General features: G+C 39.5%; 1 protein-coding gene across 1 annotated transcript; it reads right to left on the reverse strand.

The window, feature by feature from the left end:
* Positions 1-6253: 6253 nt before the first annotated feature.
* On the reverse strand, positions 6254-19633 carry LOC127462827 (ran-binding protein 17-like). The gene is made up of 6 exons (XM_051771743.1): positions 19544-19633; positions 15736-15885; positions 11380-11445; positions 10774-10878; positions 7294-7457; positions 6254-6268 (listed from the first exon to the last, which is right to left on the reverse strand). Exons 1-6 carry the CDS (start codon positions 19559-19561, stop codon positions 6265-6267), a joined length of 507 nt encoding a protein of 168 aa, XP_051627703.1. The 5' UTR covers positions 19562-19633; the 3' UTR covers positions 6254-6264.
* Positions 19634-19700: the final 67 nt, after the last annotated feature.

The following is a 19700-nucleotide window of genomic DNA, read 5'->3' on the forward strand; positions in this document are numbered from 1 at the left end:
TGATGAAAGAAACAGAAATTTGAGAAGCATGGGGCTCAAACTGCAAGTGCAAGATAAGAGCTGTTTGGGTTCCCTGAAAACTGAAACTATTGTACTTAGAAACAAGTTTACATATGCACTATATAATGGATGCACTGTCGGCCTCACTTCTTCCCTCTTCTGCCTCTCCTAAAACACTCTCACTTTGTACATATCTCCATATTATCAGGACTGATTTCAAAGAATCAATTTCAGTCTATGCCAGCTAAGAAAATTTAATTAATTTTTTTTAAGGGAATATTCTGTTATTTAATTTTCAGTGTTCTTCCGCTATCTATTCCTTGAAATTCCAATTCCCTAGCAATTCAAAAATTAATTCCCACCTTTTGTCAATTCTGAAATATATAGTCACTGGATTAAAAGTCAGTAGATACTTCATCTGTAAGTCTGGATATTAAAACCTTTCACTTTTAATAAAAACACAGTGGAAGATTGCTAACACCACAGAGCCCCAGGGTAGATTAGGAAGGCAAGAAACAAAGGAGAAAATGCACAGTTTTTTCTCCAATTCTAAGTTGCATGTCCTTTTTCATGCATTAGATAGTGGATGTAAAGAACAGGATCAAACATGCATGAGGATTGAGAGAGTGTTTGCCACAAGAAATTGGTCATTCGAACAATACCCAACTCACTGCAGAAAGAGGACTCTGGTATGCACACTCCTAAATCTAGAGCCTTCTTTTTTATTCCAAGCTCTAGTCTAGAAATTAGTCTAAATTTTCAACCAGCAGCTCCCCTGTGCTTCTTCACCCACAATAATTAATGCAAAGGAAGTGCTGCAGAAAACAGCAGCCAGAACTCAGAACTTACAAAACTTACACTTGTGTAACACACAAATGAAAACAGGCAGCTGCATGGGCACAGTTAAACACTGCTTATAGTAAGAGATATCTCTGCCTTTAATCCCCTTCCCTTCCTCTGAAACAATTTTGAAATGATAGCCTCGGTGACTCCACTGCTCAGGATGATGAATCAAGAAAGACCAAAGCCAGTGGAATCGTCGCGGTCCACAGAGTCAGTACAGCCCTTGAGCACCCACCATCCAAGAACTGGACAAAAACAGAGACATTTAAATTCCAAATATCTGCTGACACTACACATCATTAAAAAAAAATAATCACAATTACAAACAAGCCCTACTTCCCAACAGGTTAACTCCCCATCGAGGGCATCGTGCCCATCAGTACCAGTGTGTGTTAACTGTCCTCCCAGAAATGTACACACAGAACAGACCAGCCATGCCAGCACTCCTACATTAAACAGAAAGAACAGTTCATGATGATAAGCCCTGATGCCAGTACAATACACTCCCACGAGGTATGAGCAGATCTACACGATATCAAACTGTCAAGAGAATGGTCAGCTCTCCCCTTTACCCCATCTAAAATCCACCCAGACAAACCAACTAACAAAAAACTCGGAGCGCAACTGCCGTATAAACTAAAACAGCCTATTAACTTGGACATGCTTCTAAATAAAACACCAAAGAACTAACCTTAAATACAAACTCAGCCTGGATAACAGGCAATTAATCCAGCATCTTCACTTGCCTGCTACAAGTTACTTCAAGGCATGGAACAATTTTACCTACAGTGGGACTGTTACATCTAGTTATCACAGCATTACAAAGTAATGGAGTCTCCCCACAATTTATTTGTTTCTTAGTTCTATTTCAAATTCTTTGTAATTTTAAGATATTATTTAAAGTGATTTGCACATAAGAAAATATTTATGTCATAAATCAGACATATCCTTCAACAAAAGAGTCTTTGAACTACCATATAGTTTTGAAAGTCTCTGTGGACTACTTCTAAATGGGTTTGAAAGACAGAGCTCATTGATTCCAAGCTATGCTGTCATGCCTTCCAATTTCCAGACTATTTAGCTGTCACTCTCCACTATAGCACTTACAGGATCCAGTGGCCAAGTCCTTCTCCAGTAAAGTGCAACATAAGGATTGTAATTTCTCTAAAACTAAGGTTCTATAAATAACTCATTGAGTTTGTGTATGTGGTATATTTTGTACAGACTTTCAGATACTGAAATCCCTCTTTATAAATATGGAACTCTTCAGTTTACAAACACTGAATTCTGAGGAATTCTTTTGGCCTCTCTCTGCTGGAAAATAATTGCCATGTTGCAAAACATGGGTTATTTTAATCTCTCTAGCACATTAAGGTAGAATATCTTTAAGTTTGACCTCCTGACCCTACTGAAGCCACGTAGATTTCCTGCTTCAGCTTTTTAAGCTGTGAGTCCAGTAACTAATGGCATCTTCTCTCAGGAAGGATGCAGTATTCTATCCTGAGGTAAGATCAAAAGGAAGACCTGAATAGCAAAGTAACCTGTTAAAACTTCAGGATGCTGCTAAAGGTTTCTTCCTCAAATGAAAGGCAATGAGACTACAGTAAAAGTTACCTTTAGACTCCACCTTCATTTGGTAAAATACTCTTTGTAATAAATTAAAATTGGGTGTCGATGACAACACAGAAAAGACAACTTGGAGGGGTTTCTACTTAAGCTACAAACAAGGCTTCTCAATAAGTGAATTACATAAACTAGAAAATGTCTTGCTCTCATTTCTAGGATTTTACAAAGTGATAACAGCTTAACTTAAAAGATTGAAGACAACACCCTGACGAATACAGTGTCTTGTAAATTCATTCTTAAGTTTAATATAAAGGATAAACTACAGATAAACCAATGAAGTCATATTATGACTGTGAAACAGTATTGTATTTTGGATATTTCTACATATATATCAGGACATGCATAGTATCTGCCTAAAGTCTTGAGATTTTATTTCATGTTTGTTTTAAATCTCTGATAAACTAGTCTACATTTACATAACATTAAACTCCACTCAATCTCCCTTATGTTTTGCACTATTGTTTTTTGAAAAACCCAAAACAGAGGGTTTTCATTCCATCCCCTTCAACAGTTCTGAGGGTTCCAGTATCCTCAGACTATACACTATAAGTAATTCTGCTTTAGCTAGAGGTATATAGCACGGTGTGTTCTATACATAAAAAAGATGCAGAGACAAATATACACAACGTGTGGAATAACACGCAGATGATTCCAGCAAAAGTACAGAAGGCATTCCGGTTTGTTTTAAATCTCAGTCTTTTTTTTAAATACCACACAAAACTGTAATACAGACTGAGATCTGTAACAGCAAACGCTGTGACAGGGAACAAGCACCGACTTTTGAGAGGAAACAAGACAAAAGAGGAAGACTACTAAATATCTTCTCTTATTGTGCCTGTGCCATTCCTAACAACCTGGAGGGGCAGTATCAGCTCTCCAAAAACCAACGTATTTTATTTCCCAGTTTTGAGACCTGTGCTTCTTGACAAAAAGGACACTTCCAAGGAAAAACACACCACACATTGCACTACAAACAGCTATTCATTTAGGACACTAGGAGATTGCACCATCATTAGCAAAACACTAAGGAGCTGAAGTGTCTCAGAGAACAGACATTGCTCAAATGAATTTAGCATTAACAGCTACTAAAGAATGGCCATTTGAAGAGGGTATCACAAAGCAGCTGTGAAGTGGTGCCAGCTGGTTCAGAGAGCACAGCACAGCCAATCCTGTGGCCAACAGTCTTTTTTAAAATAAAATCCTGCCTTCCTTCTTACAAACTGCAGGAGTTCATTTTTAAGCAGTTATTTTTGTGATGGTAATCCTCTTCTCTGAGCACAATACCAAGTAACTGGTACGACTTCTTTCCCTCTATCGCACCTTCACTATTTAAAATTTTCAGTGCAGTTGCTTTTGCAATTTCTAAGGCAGATATCTTTTGTTTTAGGAAATGATTATTGCTGTAATAACCTGCAATTATCTTTTGTAACAGCAAAAATCCCAAAGAAATCAGTCATTACCATAGACCACAAGTGATCACTAAGTAGTGCTGTTGTTTTAGTAAACCATGACCACATCACTATTGATACAGAGATCAAGGCAGTATAATAAAACGAGATCTTAATATTACATTGACTTTGTAACATTAAAAGCCGTTAAACACGTAAATTTAACTATGTATATCTCGGGGATATAACAGTTGTTGTTCAATATGAAAACAAATGTTTAGTTTGTAGAAAAGCAACAGTATCTAAACCACACTGAATATTTTCTAACAGGTAACAGCAGTCCTCAGTGTCCGGCTGCTGGGTTCCCTCGGGCCTCCCACGACTGTGGAGTGCAGTGTCAACCCTGCAACCACCCCATGACACCAGGGCATCAATCACAGTTCTCCCAAAGAGAAGCCTATAGGTGCATGGAAGAAAGTGGAACTAATAAAAAGGTATGTAGGACGTCTTTTAAAAACTAATGATGAAATGGCTGCTACATAGAAGAAAATCAGCATATTCAAACTCTAAAAAAGAATAGCAAAATAAATCACAAACATTTAAAAGCATGTAAAGAAACAGCTGTATATTATGCACTAACCTGTTTCACCTTTTCAAAACAATACACTTTATCCATTTTAAAATGCAACAGACACAAGATAGCTATATTAGGAAAGAGCCAGTAGTTATAAAGACAATGTAAATGAGAGGGGATGAAAATAAGTATATGAAAAACATATGAAAATATATATTTTTACCACTTACATTACAATAAATAATTTCAGTTTCTTGAAAACTAGGTAATACATCTTAACAGAGAAATATAAAAAAAATTAAGGTTTTTAATGTTGCACTAATTTTTAGAGACAGATAAGTGCAAAAGGAATAAAGCTAACATTTTAATTCAAAAAATGTTCATCATCTTCCAGCTGATTCCCTTGAGGGCACCTGAGGCATGAAATTGTCAATTTTCAGCAATTAAAAAGCTTTTACAGCTCTCATGCCTATATTCTAAAGATGTAACAAGATGTTAAAACAAACACATCAATGCCAATGTACCCCGTTTAATACAAAGACAACAAGCGAAATGTGGTACAAGGTGATTTAGATCATTAATGCCTGTTTGAGAAAAGGCCTAGTTATATCTGCCATAAAATCACAACTCTTTTTCATATGCAAGTATGTAGTTACTGACACATAAAACAGTCTAAAAACTAAATTAAATACTCACCTTCCTGAACTGTGATTTCTAATGGATTCCTACTAGGAGACTGCAATGGTTTTTGGTAGTTTTGTGCATTTCAGTCAAACAACTGTTAAAGAAGCGTACAGGTCTTTTGGTATTCACGCCTGCTAACTGTGCACAGTTGCTCCTGCTTTTGGAAAAACTTGCTGTATCATCCAGTGGATCTGCTAAGCCACCTCTAGAATAGAGAGAACAAGTAACCATGTAGCCACTATTGCTTAAAGGCTGTTTTCCCACCGTCACTGAACTGCTGAACTCACTGCAGCTGGTGAATACAAGAGACACAGATCTCATTCTATTTACATACATACTCATACACATCCAACAAACACAGAACAGTATTCTACTTAAGCCTTCCTCTTAACATATTTTAAAGAGAAAAGAGGAGATGAGGTTGGCATTATGAATTCAGAAATGTAAAACCTGAATAACCAAGGTCCACTGTGCCTGAATAGACTATGAATAAGGAGCATCTTTCTCAGAGGATGATGGGAGGAAATAAAGGGCTATTTAGTAGAAACGGATTTTGCATATTTATCAATTTAAGCACAAGACCATGATATCAAAGGCAACAAGCAGGCTTTAGTAAAATTTCATGCAACTGCTTTATAAGCCTTCTTCTATTCTGCTGTAAACCAGCTGAGTGCCTATGGAATGCCTGTAACTATGAAACCAATAGCTCTTGCCATAAAATGCATTGATACTCCTTACACAAATCACAAAAGGAAAGGTTTATTCATCAGAAGGTTATGTTTTGCTGCACAGACCACAAACAATCTACAGACAAAAAGTGAAAGCCAACAGGAATAACATCCAAGCTTTGAAAGATACAAAGCAGCTGAAAATCATAATGTTCCAGATGGGCTGAAACAGACTGCTTCTCAGGTACTCACAAATACTTGAAATAAAAGATCTCCTTCTAGTTTGTAGAGAAGCATCCTCTTGTAGACCATTTGTAGAAAAATCACTAGTTCCTTACTCACCCTTACTCAAAAGGGAGAATAGCTCTTCAAACTCCCTAAAAAAGGACAAAAGTGACTTTCCTTTCATTGTTCCAACCTACCTCTTTCTCTGTGTGAAGAACCTGATGGATGGCTCCAGGATGGAGGGTGATGTTATCAACTACCTTGGTTTTTAAGAAACATGGTTACTCCGGAAAACAGGATTTGTTTGTGAATGTATCAATCTCCTTGGAGCAAATGAAAGAAGTCTTATGAAATTAGCTCCCGGACAACCCATGCTTCTCAGGAATGGCCTGGACATTTGATAATAAAGTCTACATTTGATATTGCTGTCTACAGAAATGCCACAACTAAGGATCTCCATCATGTAAGAGAGTAAGACAACACAAGAGTAGAATACAAATCACTTGGAGACAGGGAGGGATACGTGGAAACAGCACTACCAAGACAGTCTTAAGAATGACACAGACTGGTAGAAGAGAAGGTCAGTACTTTCCTCATCTTTTCCCTGTTAGCTTTCTACACAGGTTAGAAAGTTTACCCCTCCACAATGTAACATGAACATCAAGAAGAATCTTTCATCAGTACCAAAGAAAGAAACTGAATTTTCAGTGCTGATGGTGACGCTGATGAAGGCAATAGCACATTTCATTGGAGCTGATCAAGACAGATAGTTTGACCCAGAAGCTTAGCACTACTGAGTCCTACTCAGGAGAAAAAAGCCGAGACATGAAATTTCAACCCTGAGATTTCATTACAGAAAAGCTAAACAGAGAAAAAAACCTAAAGATGCCAAAAGAAGTGTAGTTGGTTAAGAGAAGGCCCAGGAAAATTGGCAGCACCCACAATGAGCTGCTTGTCCTTCCCTGTCCTAGCCCTGGATCACTGGAAGCTCCCCTAGGTACGAGTGATTCCTGTTCCTGAGACGATAGAAATGTTCATGATTTTGAACCATTAGAAAGTCAGCAAAGGCCCATGAAATGAAAAAAAGCTAGAATTTACATTTGATTTTGGCCTAAATTTAATAAGCAAAAGGAATAAAATGTTATCAGCCCATTAAGACAAGCTAAAGAAATCACCATGATAATCAGAACCAGCATACTCAGATTATACCAAAACATAATATGCCAATAAATCAGAAAATTAAACACTCCATATTACAGCCTGAAAGTTGCAATTACAAGTTTACCTTACAACTTGAGGAACACATTCCAGTCTAGAAGTAATGTAAGCTTTTGCTATCTGGGGTGCATACATTTCTAAGAGGTGGGGTTCTGCTGTTTTCACAAAGGGTACAGACCCACTATCCTTTGCCACAGAGTAACAAACACTGTTTGGGGCAAACTCCCAGTGCTATAAGAAAACAAAACATACTTCTGTTAAAGCACCCCAGTGTGACATTTCAGTTGAGAAACATGATACTTTTATCTTCAGTAGTCTTATTCATCCAGGTAGCTTCTGAGGGCCCCAGTCACAACTGAGACCAAACCTGAACAAGAGCAATTGCAGAGGAGAGAGATTGAGTTTCAGAGTCTGCATACTCACACTGCTCCTTGGAAGTCTACGAAAACCTGGCTTTAAAAAACAATGAACTGAGCAGTCTGTAATCTGCATATAGCTCTGTACAAATATACACCTATATAAATAGAGCTGTCAGGGGCTCTACTGCTTTATAACCCCTGTGGTGTCAGAATGAAAAGGGACTTGGCAAGCAAAGCAACCTGTCCAGAAGCATAAACTCTAAATCCTGTAAGTAAGAATATTTTATCGATCCACTCCTGTAACAACAGTAATTTAAATAACATTTATCTTGAAAGAAATTATTACCTCAAGATTACAATATAAAGACACTGAAAACATGAATCATTAGTCACTGACATAGTTTGCAAACATTAGAGGGAAAATTGACATAATTTCATCTAGAAAAGAAACAAAGTACATGCAAATGCAACAACTTTATCTAGTTCATCCGCTTGTTATTTAGATTCAAAGTCACATCTCAAGTTTATTAACAACAACTTTTTTAATTCAGATGACAGAAATTCATATCAACTGTGCCTCATTAACCTGATAACAACTGTTACATCATGTTAGAATTGACACTAAATTATAAATTCAGCTCTGAAATTTGAATTTCTGCTTGTCTTGTATAGGAACCACCTGTTCTGCCAGCAGTCCTCTCTAACCTTCAAAGTCTTGGAATTATTTTAGTGATTCCACCTTTGTAGTTGAGTGTATTTTTCAGTGTAACGCACACACTGAAATATTTCTAAAACCAGCTTCCTATACTAAAGTTGGCATTAGAAAGACAGCAATTATAATTTCTTTATATTTCTGTCTGGAAATCCCTGTGATGTCACTCAGACAAACTTTTCAACGCATGAGAGATTCAAGTACCTGCAGACCAGATGAACTTGAAGAAAGCTGAAAAGTGGCTACAGGTTCCCACACATCCATTTAATGCTTTAATGTGTAATGGGATTTACTTTATCTAAAAAGAATGTTCCAAAAGTATTCAATTCTTCTTTTAAATTACATATGATTTCTCCATTAACATGTAATTCCAACACTGATTTAAAACATCCTGCACAGAGTAGCAGAGCGGTCCCTCTTGAGAGATGAGGGCTCACACATTATTATTTCTGGAACAATTAATTCTGTACTAAAAAAATATACTGCCTGTCACCTGAACACTGGTAGCTGACCACATGTCCCTTAAACTTACTGCAAATGTGGGGTAAAACATGTTACTTAGACCAAAAACATACTGTGAAAGAAGTTAAAGCTAACACAGTTTATCTCATTTTTCACAGTAGTACCACAATCACATATCTCAACCTTCAGAATTACACCTTGGGCCAAAAAGAAATTTCTGCCACTATCTACTGACCCGCTGCGATGGCTCCTGTGTTTAAATTCTAGCCTAAACAGCTGTGTCCAAATTTCGACACCTAATTATTTGGTTTTCAGAAAAACTGAGTAAACAAGCACTCTCAAGTAATTCAAAGAATAGAAATCATAGAATCATAGAATCAGACGGGTTGGAAAGGACCCGTCAGATCATCAAGTCCAACCCTCGATCCACTACTGCTGCAGTTACTAGAGCATGGCACTCAATGCCACATCCAGTTTCATCTTAAAAACCTCCAGGGATGGAGAATCCATCACTTCCCTGGGCAGCCCACTCCAATGCCTGAATGTCCTCTCTGTAAAGAATTTCTTCCAAATATCCAACCTAAACCTTCCCTGGCACAGCTGAAGACCGAGCACTCTTGTCTTACTCCCAGGATAGCTGCCTGGGGGAAGGGACCAACCCCCACCTGGCTACAACCTCCTGGCAGGGAGCTGTAGAGAGTGAGGAGGTCTCCCCTGAGCCTCCTCTTCTCCAGCCTCAACAGCCCCAGCTCCCTCAGCCTCTCCTCACACCACTTGTGCTCCACTCCCTTCCCCAGCCTCATTGCTCCCCTCCATGTCCTTCCTGAACTCAAGGGGCCCAGAGCTGGACACAGCACTCCAGGGGTGGCCTCACCAGCGCTGAGTACAGGGCAAGAATCACTTCCCTGCTCCTGCTGCCACACTCTTCCTGAGCCAGGCCAGGATCTATTGGCCTTCTTGGCCACCTGGGCACACTCTGGCTCCTGTTCAGCTTCCTGTCAATCCAAACCCCCACATCCTTTTCTGCCTGGCTGCTCTCCAGCCCCTCTGTCCCCAGCCCATGGGGCTGCTGGGGGTTGTTGTGGCCAAAGGGCAGGACCCGGCACTTGGCCTGCTTGAACCTCATCCCCTTGGAATCAGCCCAACTCTCCAGCTTGTCCACATTCCTCTGCAGAGCCCTCCTGCCTTCCAGCAGATGAACATTCCCCCCCAGCTTGGTGTCATCTGCAAATTTGCTTATGGTGGACTCAACCCCCTCATCTAAAATTATCAATAAAGACATTAAACAGATTGGGCCCAACACTGATCCCTGGGGGACACGACCAGTGACTGGTGGCCAACTGGACGCAGCACCGTTCCCCACCACCCTCTGGGCATGCAACATTTAAAAAATAAGTTGCTCTCAAAAGCAGAGATATGTGAACTTAAGAGAAGTAGAATGTACCTGATGGTGCCACTTCCACTGCTATGGAAGGTCTTGATCAGCACAAAATCATTCCAGCTCTGATGTCAGCTCAGAGACCCAGCGTACAGCATGCTGCTCTTCACCACCTCCTGTCAAGGCTCTTGAGAGGCTTCAATTACCCCCCAATGTTATAGAGAGGATGAGGGAACTAGTGAAGGAGAAAAACATCTTGGCCTGATCTGACTGCGCTGCCTATCCACAAGAATTTGTCTTTCTTTTTGGTTGCTTCCAGTTCAGTGAATTAATTCTTTTAGCAAGTACTGAGATGGTAGGACCCAGCAAAACATAAAAAGAAGACAAGCCCAGAATTTAGATAGTTCAACCTTTCTGGTAAGATATAAAAAGAGAGAGACGGCACAGAGAGATTGAGAGACAGCAAGAGAGGCAGGGAAGGAAGAAGATAGAAATTTTTGTCTTTGAATCCTTTTTGATCACTTGAGCTTAATTGGGTGTCATGTAATCCATTTAAGTACAGAGTTCATCAAGCCAGAAAATATAAAGGGACAATAATGACATTAACAATTTAGGTTCAATCATAAAAAGCCTCACCTCCTTCAAAAGAGAGCACACAAGCATCAGTATGTCCTTCAGGGAGGTGTCATGGAATGTGGCAGCTATTTTACAATGTTTTGCTGAAGGTCTTGAATAATCAACCTGAGAAAAGTAAGGACAGAATAAACAACGCTCCCTTCCTTGCTCAAACTAGATGAAGAGGATATCTGGCAGATTAATTATTTGACACTAGAAATTAAAATGATGGTCCAGCACTAAATGCAGGTCTCATCAGGTTTTTGACACATCTCCTTTTTTCCCTTCAAGTTTGTTCCTCTTTCTGGATGGACAGGTTTGAGGCACTTCCTCGGGGTAAGATGTAAGCAAAGAAAGTCATTAGCAGAAACACAACTGAAAAAGTTGATTGTTCACTTCACTTGGTTTTACTAGTTCTGGTGACTGTGATGAGGGAAACGTATCTGGTACTGGTAGAGTCCCTGTACTAAGAATCTCTTGTGCCTCTGTGTATTTTGGTGGGGGAGGAAGGTGTTTTAATCCCTTGATGTCTAAGAAATGTTTCTCAAACCATTTTTATGAAGGGCTGAAACATCCACGGCTTTACCAGCATCACTTGCAGAAGGAAAAAAACAAAGCAATGCTTACTAGATTAATTTCCCAAATCAGTTCTGAGAGGAGCATTACTTCTATTGTACTATGGTCCACAGTGCCCTACGGGAAAAAAAAGACAGGATTGCTCAAATATCAGCACTTGTAGTTACCATTTTTCAGCATTACTACAATCAGATTGTACTTAATATTTTTCAACATTTCTAGAATCAAGAGGAGTTGTTAGGCTGAGATATCCTAAGCTGTTTAGAAGGCTTTCACACCAAATTTCATCAGCATTAACGGAACTAGACCTCCAAGCTTCCTAATTATCTCTGAAAAAAACCCTCATCATAAATTTTAAGAATTGTCTGATAACAAAACCCCATCTGAAAATAAACTCTGAGTAACTGCAGTCTGGAAAGTCACTACTACACCTCTCAAAGTTCAGTATTCTAGTACTTGTAAGGCAAGCTGCATGAAATTCAAACCATTAGAAAAAATTAAGCCACGAATGGATGAAAAAGATCACAGAGTACTCTCAGAAAAAACAAAGTTTTGCAATGCTACCTGTCAAAAAAATTAATTCTTTTCCCTCTACAGTAGTTTATAATGCATTGTTTGGAAGCGAATCATACATTTCATCTCTGAGAACTTGTGTCTAAAAAGTGAGGCAGAGGTGTTCAGTATTTCCATTTGAGTGTACGATCTGATCATCAGAAATTAAGATCCTTGGAATGTTTTGAAATTCAGATACAATGCAGAATTGTGCAAATAATTAATAAAATCTAACTGTCTTCACTGAGCTACCACAAAGCATTGATAGAAAAATTAAATCTACTTTGTTAAATATAACTAAAATCAACTGCAATGAGGCCTTGCCATTGAGCCAGGGGAAGATCTCCATGTGTACTTCCACAGCTGCAGTTTGCAGCCTCAGCTCCCCCGGTGCCCAAAATGTCAAGTCATCCTTGTCAAAATTTTCCTGCTATTTGTCACAATTACACTCATTTTTACAACTCTGAAGATCACCCGAAGTTCAACTAAAGAAAAGTCTGACTACTTACCAAGGGGCCTAACTTTTCACTGCCATCTGTTTTGCATCATCACTTGCACAAAAGCAAATCAGAAGAGACAAATGAGGGGAGCTCTCAGGCAAAATTAACATTGCTGCCCTATCTGCCTTCAGTAAGACTAAACATCCTACACTGTAATTTGAACACAACTTTCCTTTACATTTCAAATTCTTAAAATAGTCCATAGGAATGTTCCTTAGATCATGCAAACATGTAAAAATAGAAAATGCAACCTCCCCATTATCACATGTGAAAACCTGTGTGATTAATTACGAAGGAGCTGGGAAAAGAACTGCTAATCCCTTTCTCAATAATAAATCACATTCAAATTCACACTGGAGGAACCTCAATTCAGAATGCTAATGTATATGTATTTGAAACTACCATAGGCTAATTATTGACATATCTAATATTGTTTAAGGATTATTTCTTCAATTTTTGTATAAAATTTAATTCACTAGATCTATGACTTAATTTTCTTTTCCACAGAAATTCTTAATTTAACTAAAGAAATCTCTTAAGAAGCTAAATGTTTTATTTAAATCTCTGTTTTTAATGAGCTGCACACTGAAGAGTCACACTGCAATCATTTTAATAATAAATGCAAATTCCAATTATAGTACATTCATAAAAATAACTGCAAAATGGTAGAGAAGTATACTTGAGTTTGTTTTTAATAAACAGATTATTGCAACTTATCTTTTATTAGGCATTCCCAAAATAACTCAAAAAGTACATTAACTCAAACAGTATTATAAACAAAGTAAGACTGAAAAGCAAAGGAGAAACTCATTAGCAAGAAACAAAAACGGTTAACTTCGTATTTTCTTGCTGAATTACCAGGATCACCACCACATACACAGATAACGGATGATCCTGGAAGGAAATTGCCAAATAGCTTAAATTTTCTCATTACTTTTGTCAACAGAAGTACTGGGCTTAATGTTTACACAGACATGTATCAGAAATGTATCTCCACAGTAACTGGAAAAAATGAAGGCATTAAACAGAATGGCTTGACAACAGGAGCTGCTATTTTACAACAACACTACGAAAGACTGTTTCAGAAAAAGAAAACCAACAAAAATCCGTGACAGCACCACGAATACCGTGAGGCATCAAACTCCCCAACCTCACACAAGTGCCAAACCCACCCTGGTTCTTCACTGCTGGGCGATCTTCTGCTTTAAGCAACGCTCCTTATGCTTTTGCCACCCAAGTATCAAACTAAGAGACATAATATGCCAATAACTATAAATGAAGAGGTCCGAACAAAAACAAAAAAAATGGCAGAAGTAAAAAATTGTTTCCTACCTGCAAAAATTTTTTTAAATCAGTAATAATGTCTCTGAATATAGGCTGATCTTTTGATACATCAAACCATCCTAATTTTGTAATTTTAGCAATGACTTGAATAAGAGCTTGGATGACAAAAGGAGCCAGTTTGGGTTGAAAAGATACATAGCTCAGAATGTAATTTCTTGTAACAAAGCATTTTAAAATCAGCAACACAAGTCTTCTGTAAAGAAAATGAGCTAAATAATTCTAATAGAAACTTAAGCTATGGATTTAAAAAAAAAAGAATTCTTATAGTTAGCACAATAACTGTAAGTTCTGTTAAATCATTAAATCCAGCTGAATGTTTAGTAACACAAAGTACATTACATACATGATCATTACTCTAGGACACATGAAAACAGTTTTTTTAATTCAGAGAACTGAATTACAGGCAGGTAAAACACTAATTATTCATTACAATCCCATACACTGGGTATTATTTCACTACATAACAGCAGCTCTCACAGTCAACTCAAAATAAACACAAGTTTTCACAGATAAAAGTCCCTACTGAATGTTCTCAATTCAATATAGAACATCCCATGGAATGGGAAATGCACATTGCAGTTCTGGAAACTCTGCTCTAACTAAAAGGAAGTTAAGCTGTTTCAAAAGTTGTTGAAATGTATAAAATTCAAGTTGATTAAAGTTAATTTTTACCTAAAAGAACACTAAAAACTTTTATCAGAAGCAGCAGGTTCTCAGCCCTGTGTTTCAAGGTACTGCTGTCCACAGAACTGACACAACAGTGCAGATTTTCTAAAAATCCAAACTGAATCATAAGCTTCTTATGCAAAGCCTTTTCACTATTAAAGACCTAACGCATACTTGCTCATTCTTTTTGGATATAGCAATGGCTTTAACATAGATCCTAAAAAGTAAGGAAAACTATGTAGGCTCTTAGTCCTGCAAGTCTGAAGCTGCCTTGGCATGACTTTTACAAATATTAAGAGCTGAACATCAGCAACGTGACGTGACTGACTAGCGGGTGTACCAGAAATATCTGCAACTTTTATCCTTTACAAACATGAGCTGAATCTCTTTAGCATCTTATGGAATAAATACAAAGTCTACTTTGAAAAAATGAGCAGTTTTTTCAAAATATGAAGTAATCTGAGCAAAAATATTTATTTTAATTTTGAAAATACAAAATGTTATTTGTGAGTTAATTGCAGAGAAACGATGGAAGATCTCACAATCACCTTTACATTCACTCTCACACAATGATCACCCTATGAAAACCAGGCTTGGTAAACTGCGAGTACAACTGAAGGAACAACCAGACTGTGCTTAACGGAGTTTCAGCTCCAACTCATATATTGACATTTTAACAACAAACATTACTCATGAATGTCAATTCTGTGTTCAACAGGCAGTGGGGAGCCCTGCTGACAAGCTTAGGCAGACACGTTACTGCTAGAATCTGCATGTAGGATGTCCACAAAAACACATCAGAAGGTATTATTCAAAAATGAGTGAAATAAAGGCAGGGAAAATACATCAAAACCTGATAAATAATGAATAAATCATTTTGTTAAGTGTACCAAAACTTTATCAAAGGTGTATTTTAGTACCATCTTTGTTTCATTGTAACTAAACATAAATTACAAAACAGTGATAAAAAAGCTGAGGCCTGCAACTTTCATCCCTTTTGATGGGATGATATCTGTTTCATAGCTAGAAACGAGAACAAAATGAGAACCACCAGATTATATCACACTGTGTCCCAACACTGCTCTACAGATGACACAATCCCTGATTATAACCCCTCTGAAAGTACTGAAAGCTGAGATCCTTCCTCCTTTTGTGCCTGACATCTCTGGTGCAGGTTATAGTCACTTCCACAAAGACCATTTAGATAAAAATCATTTAGATATAAAAAGAGAAAAGCATTTTGCCTTAATTGTCCTGACCTAGTAGTGGCCCATGACTGAGAAATCTGCGTGAGCTTCCATGAGCATAATCACCTTCATGGATAACACACCTCCCAGACACTCACCATGCCTTGTTCCCACAGCCGCTGGTGTTGGCTGAGACATTCAGGGCTATCAATAAATTCTGGCAGGACCTTCTCAGCTTGCGTTTGCTGGGCTGGATCAGTTCCTCCAGACAGGTGGTTACAGAGTACTTCTACTTCTGCCAGACTCTCCTAAGGGAACAACACGACTGAAACTTCCACAAAGACTTTTCAGCCACATAAGATTTCTTTGTTTATAATTTTAGATACCATAGCAGAAATATGAACTGTTACCTATGCTCAGCTTTCCACTTGTTTCACAATTCAATTAGAAAAAATTAGGATGCCTTCTGTGACAAGAAGGCAAAATAACTGAAATTAAACTGCCATTTCTTCTCTTAGCTATCAAAGTATTTTTTACTATGGTTCAATCCATCTGTTTTTCTGAGCCTTCAGATGGGAAGCCCAAAGGGAGATGAAAGATGGAGAATTGTCAAGTTTGAGCTACGCTACCTGGAAAACTTCTGGCAAATTTATTTTAAAACCAGTAAAACTCATCAAATTACCACATCCAGAAAAAAGTAGCTTTGTATGCATCTATTCATGCAAATATCAGTGAAAGATGGGACAATTTAGAAGCTGTAGTAGCAAGACTAGAGCTAAAAGTCCTCTCCGCTTTGGTAGAGGTGTGTATGTGAAACCTCTCCCTCCTGTGTGAGCAGTATGATTTATATCTACTAGTCACTGTCTCACAAGAGAGATGAACCCCTTGAGCGCCTTTAGGAACCATTACATAAACAGAAGTTTTAGCATCCATCAGGTTCCCAAAGCCTATATAACTCTCCTAAAGTGGCCACGTCATTAGAAGGTACTTCATGATTTGAGTGTGGTCTAGAAAGAAAAGAGAACACATAGTGTTTCACCAATCTCATTTAAAAGTTTGAACCAAAATCCTGTTCACCAGCCCTTCCAAACATATGTTTTGCACTTTAAATAAAAGACTGGATTTCAGCACAATCTATCTCACATATACTGTAGTTCAAATGTCTTTTAAAATTCCAAGACAGTGTCTTTGGCAACTAAAATACATTTGGTTTTGTCAATCAAAGCATGTAATTTCCTTGAGACATTAAAAAAAGATCATCGTCTTTTCCTCATTTTTGTTGTGCACAGGTAGTCCCTGGATTTGATCTGCACCTTCTGCATTTCAGTAATGATGGTATTTTAGGAGTCCTTGATTTTCAATCAAAAAGTAGCCGTGTACTTGTTCCTTTGGAGAAGTTTTAAGAAACGGGATATTTGCTCCTAGAGTGAACAGATCGAGTACCTCAAATGCTGAGCTCAACAGAGACTTCTTTTGCTTTTGTTTTTCCCTCTCCTACACTGAGAGTAAAGGAAAAATAAGGAACAGGTAACAATCCCAGTAATGCAATTTTAAATGAGGCAAGATCCATACCAATTAAAGCTCATTAAGGCTCATAAAATGCAAGCATATACATTAGGGAAAATACAACACAAACTCCACACAACTGGGGCAAAACTTGCAAATAGGGACATCTAGCAAAGACGAGTACATAACTACAGACATAACTACAATGCATCGTTCCATAACGGAACAAGCCCAATACAAACTAAGAAGTACGAAACAAACTATTGTGCCATAGTCAGCAAAAGTTAAAGACCCTCTTATATTTGATTAGAAATTTGACTTTCAAGTCTGGACAAATTTGGCAACAAGTTTGAGAAAGCACAGAATAAAACTTTCAGCCCAATCACCAAGGTCTAAATCACCTCTACGATAACTGACATTAAAATAGCAAATTATTTATAAGCTGGCTAAACAATCATTTATACACAAAGAATTGACAGTGGAATCACTGTGCACTTTAATGCACAGTGATAATGTGTTCAGGTTACACCAAAATGTAGAAATTTAGGCTAAGGATCACTTCTTGTTGACAAGTTAGAATTATGAAGGACAGCTAAAAAAAGTAAGGCCTGAACAAACACTAGATAATGATATTCAAAGAACAGCTGGTTTATTGGATATTGAGACTGATGACATGCAGCTCTTTGAAATACTTTATTTGGACATGTTTGTTCTCAGGAGAATGTTATGACAAAGGTTCTTATTGACAGACTGGAGGCATGGCCACAAAGTGCTCAGAATTCTCAGACTGCCAGTGAACTTGTTAGATGTTCTCTGGGTTACATTTTAAGTGTGGTACTGAGGAAATGTGCTGCTTTTCCTTGATTCTGATAGCAAAACCAAAAAATATGACTTGAAATGAGCAAATACAACCGTCTTGTGTGTGATGGCAACTCGGCTGAGCAACAGAGGTATTATTTAACTTTATTAAGAAAAAAGTAATCGGAGAAAACAATGAGAAGTCAAAAACAAGCTCTCTCTAGATTAGATAGGTATTTTCTCTAAGGAAACACAAGACTGTCACAATACCTTCTTTAATATGAGATAAAAATGCCTTCAGATACCTCACTTACTCAAACCCTGATCAAGAGCTGAAAGGTGATTCCTGAGAAAACAACTGTGTCAGTGGAGACAATCCAGCTACCAGATGCTGGCTGCTTTAAGTGAGATGGGAGTAGAAACAGATCTGAATAAGAAATGGCGTTTTTGATCACAAAGAACTGGAACTTTTTCCAAGAAACAGATTCATATACTAATAAAAAACGTTAGATACTATGATTTCCCACCCCCACCCCCACCCCGGTTGTCACGTTTTCATAACACTCATGAATATGCTGAATAAAGTTCTCTGGATACTTCTAGTCCTACCTCTCCAGCTCCCCGACGTCCCTGGCAACTCTCCTGAGAAAGAACCAAGGGCCAGAAATGCTGGGGGCCTGTCCCCGTAGAAACCCCCAGGCAGCCCACGAGCCAAGCAAACTGGCAGGAAACCAGGCAGGCTCCTAATCGAAGTTTTGCTGACATTAACAAATTCCCTCAGATGTTTTGATTTTAATCAGAATTTGCTGACTGAAAACACTCTATGAAGAAAGTTCCACCAGGTTTATGCAAGAGCAACATGATGCACGTAACTTAATTGCCAGTTTAAAAAAAAAAAAAAAGAAAAAAAGAAAAAAAGGATATTTTAGTGGTCCTTTTATGTGCCGTGCCTGGTACCCAAGTATTTAAATAAATGCCTAAAATGGCCTCTCTAACAGTGTCAAAGCCTGTTGCCACCAGTGCAGTGAAGCCGCGAGAGATGACGGCACACGCCTGACACCGCGGTGTCTCCCGAGGCCCTTTCCCGCCTCCCCTTTCCTTCCTCCCTTGTTTGAGGGCAGTTTCAGTGGCTGATGCTCGTCTCGGACAAGTCCCGGAGCCCGGCTGCCTCTGGTTTTCAGTGAAGAAGTGGCGGAGGAGCCCAGCGCCGCCTTCAGAGCGCGGTGGCACCGGGGAGCAGGTGCGGCTGTTTCAGCGCCGTGGAGCCGCCGCAACCCGATAGCGGCTCCCGGGGAGCGCACGGCGGGGCGATGGCAGCACGAACCCGCCCGCCGGTACCGGCTCCGTACGGCGTGTCCCGCTGCCGACAGCCCAGCCGGGACCGCCGCGGCTCCGCGGGCAGGGCGGCTCTGGGCACCTGTCGCCCCGCTGCCAGGTCGGCGCTCCGCATCCTACGGCCCCTGCTCCGCTCGGCCACCGGGCCGCAGCCGCCCCGCACCACCTGAGGGCTCCACCGCCTACCTCAGGAGCCCTCTCCCGCCCCGAACTCCCGGCTCGTCCCCCAGGGCAGCCCCACGGCGGGCTCGGCCCCGCACAGCCCGGCGCGCTCCAACGACCAGGAGAGGTCCCGCCGGCCTCACCGCTCTGCCGGGGCGCACCGACCTGGACACGCAGCGCCATCTTCCCGAGTGACGCCGAGAGCAGGCGGCGAGCCCAGCGGGGACAGGAGCAGCACCGGGGCCGGCCGGCTGTGCGGGGCGGGGAGCGGGGCGGGGACAGGAGCAGCGCCGGGGCCGGCCGGCTGTGCGGGGCGGGGAGC

Source organism: Manacus candei, unplaced genomic scaffold (genome assembly GCF_025592945.1).
Source record: "Manacus candei isolate 608988 ecotype Guabito, Panama unplaced genomic scaffold, ASM2559294v1 h1tg000141l, whole genome shotgun sequence".
Classification (NCBI taxonomy): Eukaryota; Metazoa; Chordata; class Aves; order Passeriformes; family Pipridae; genus Manacus; species Manacus candei.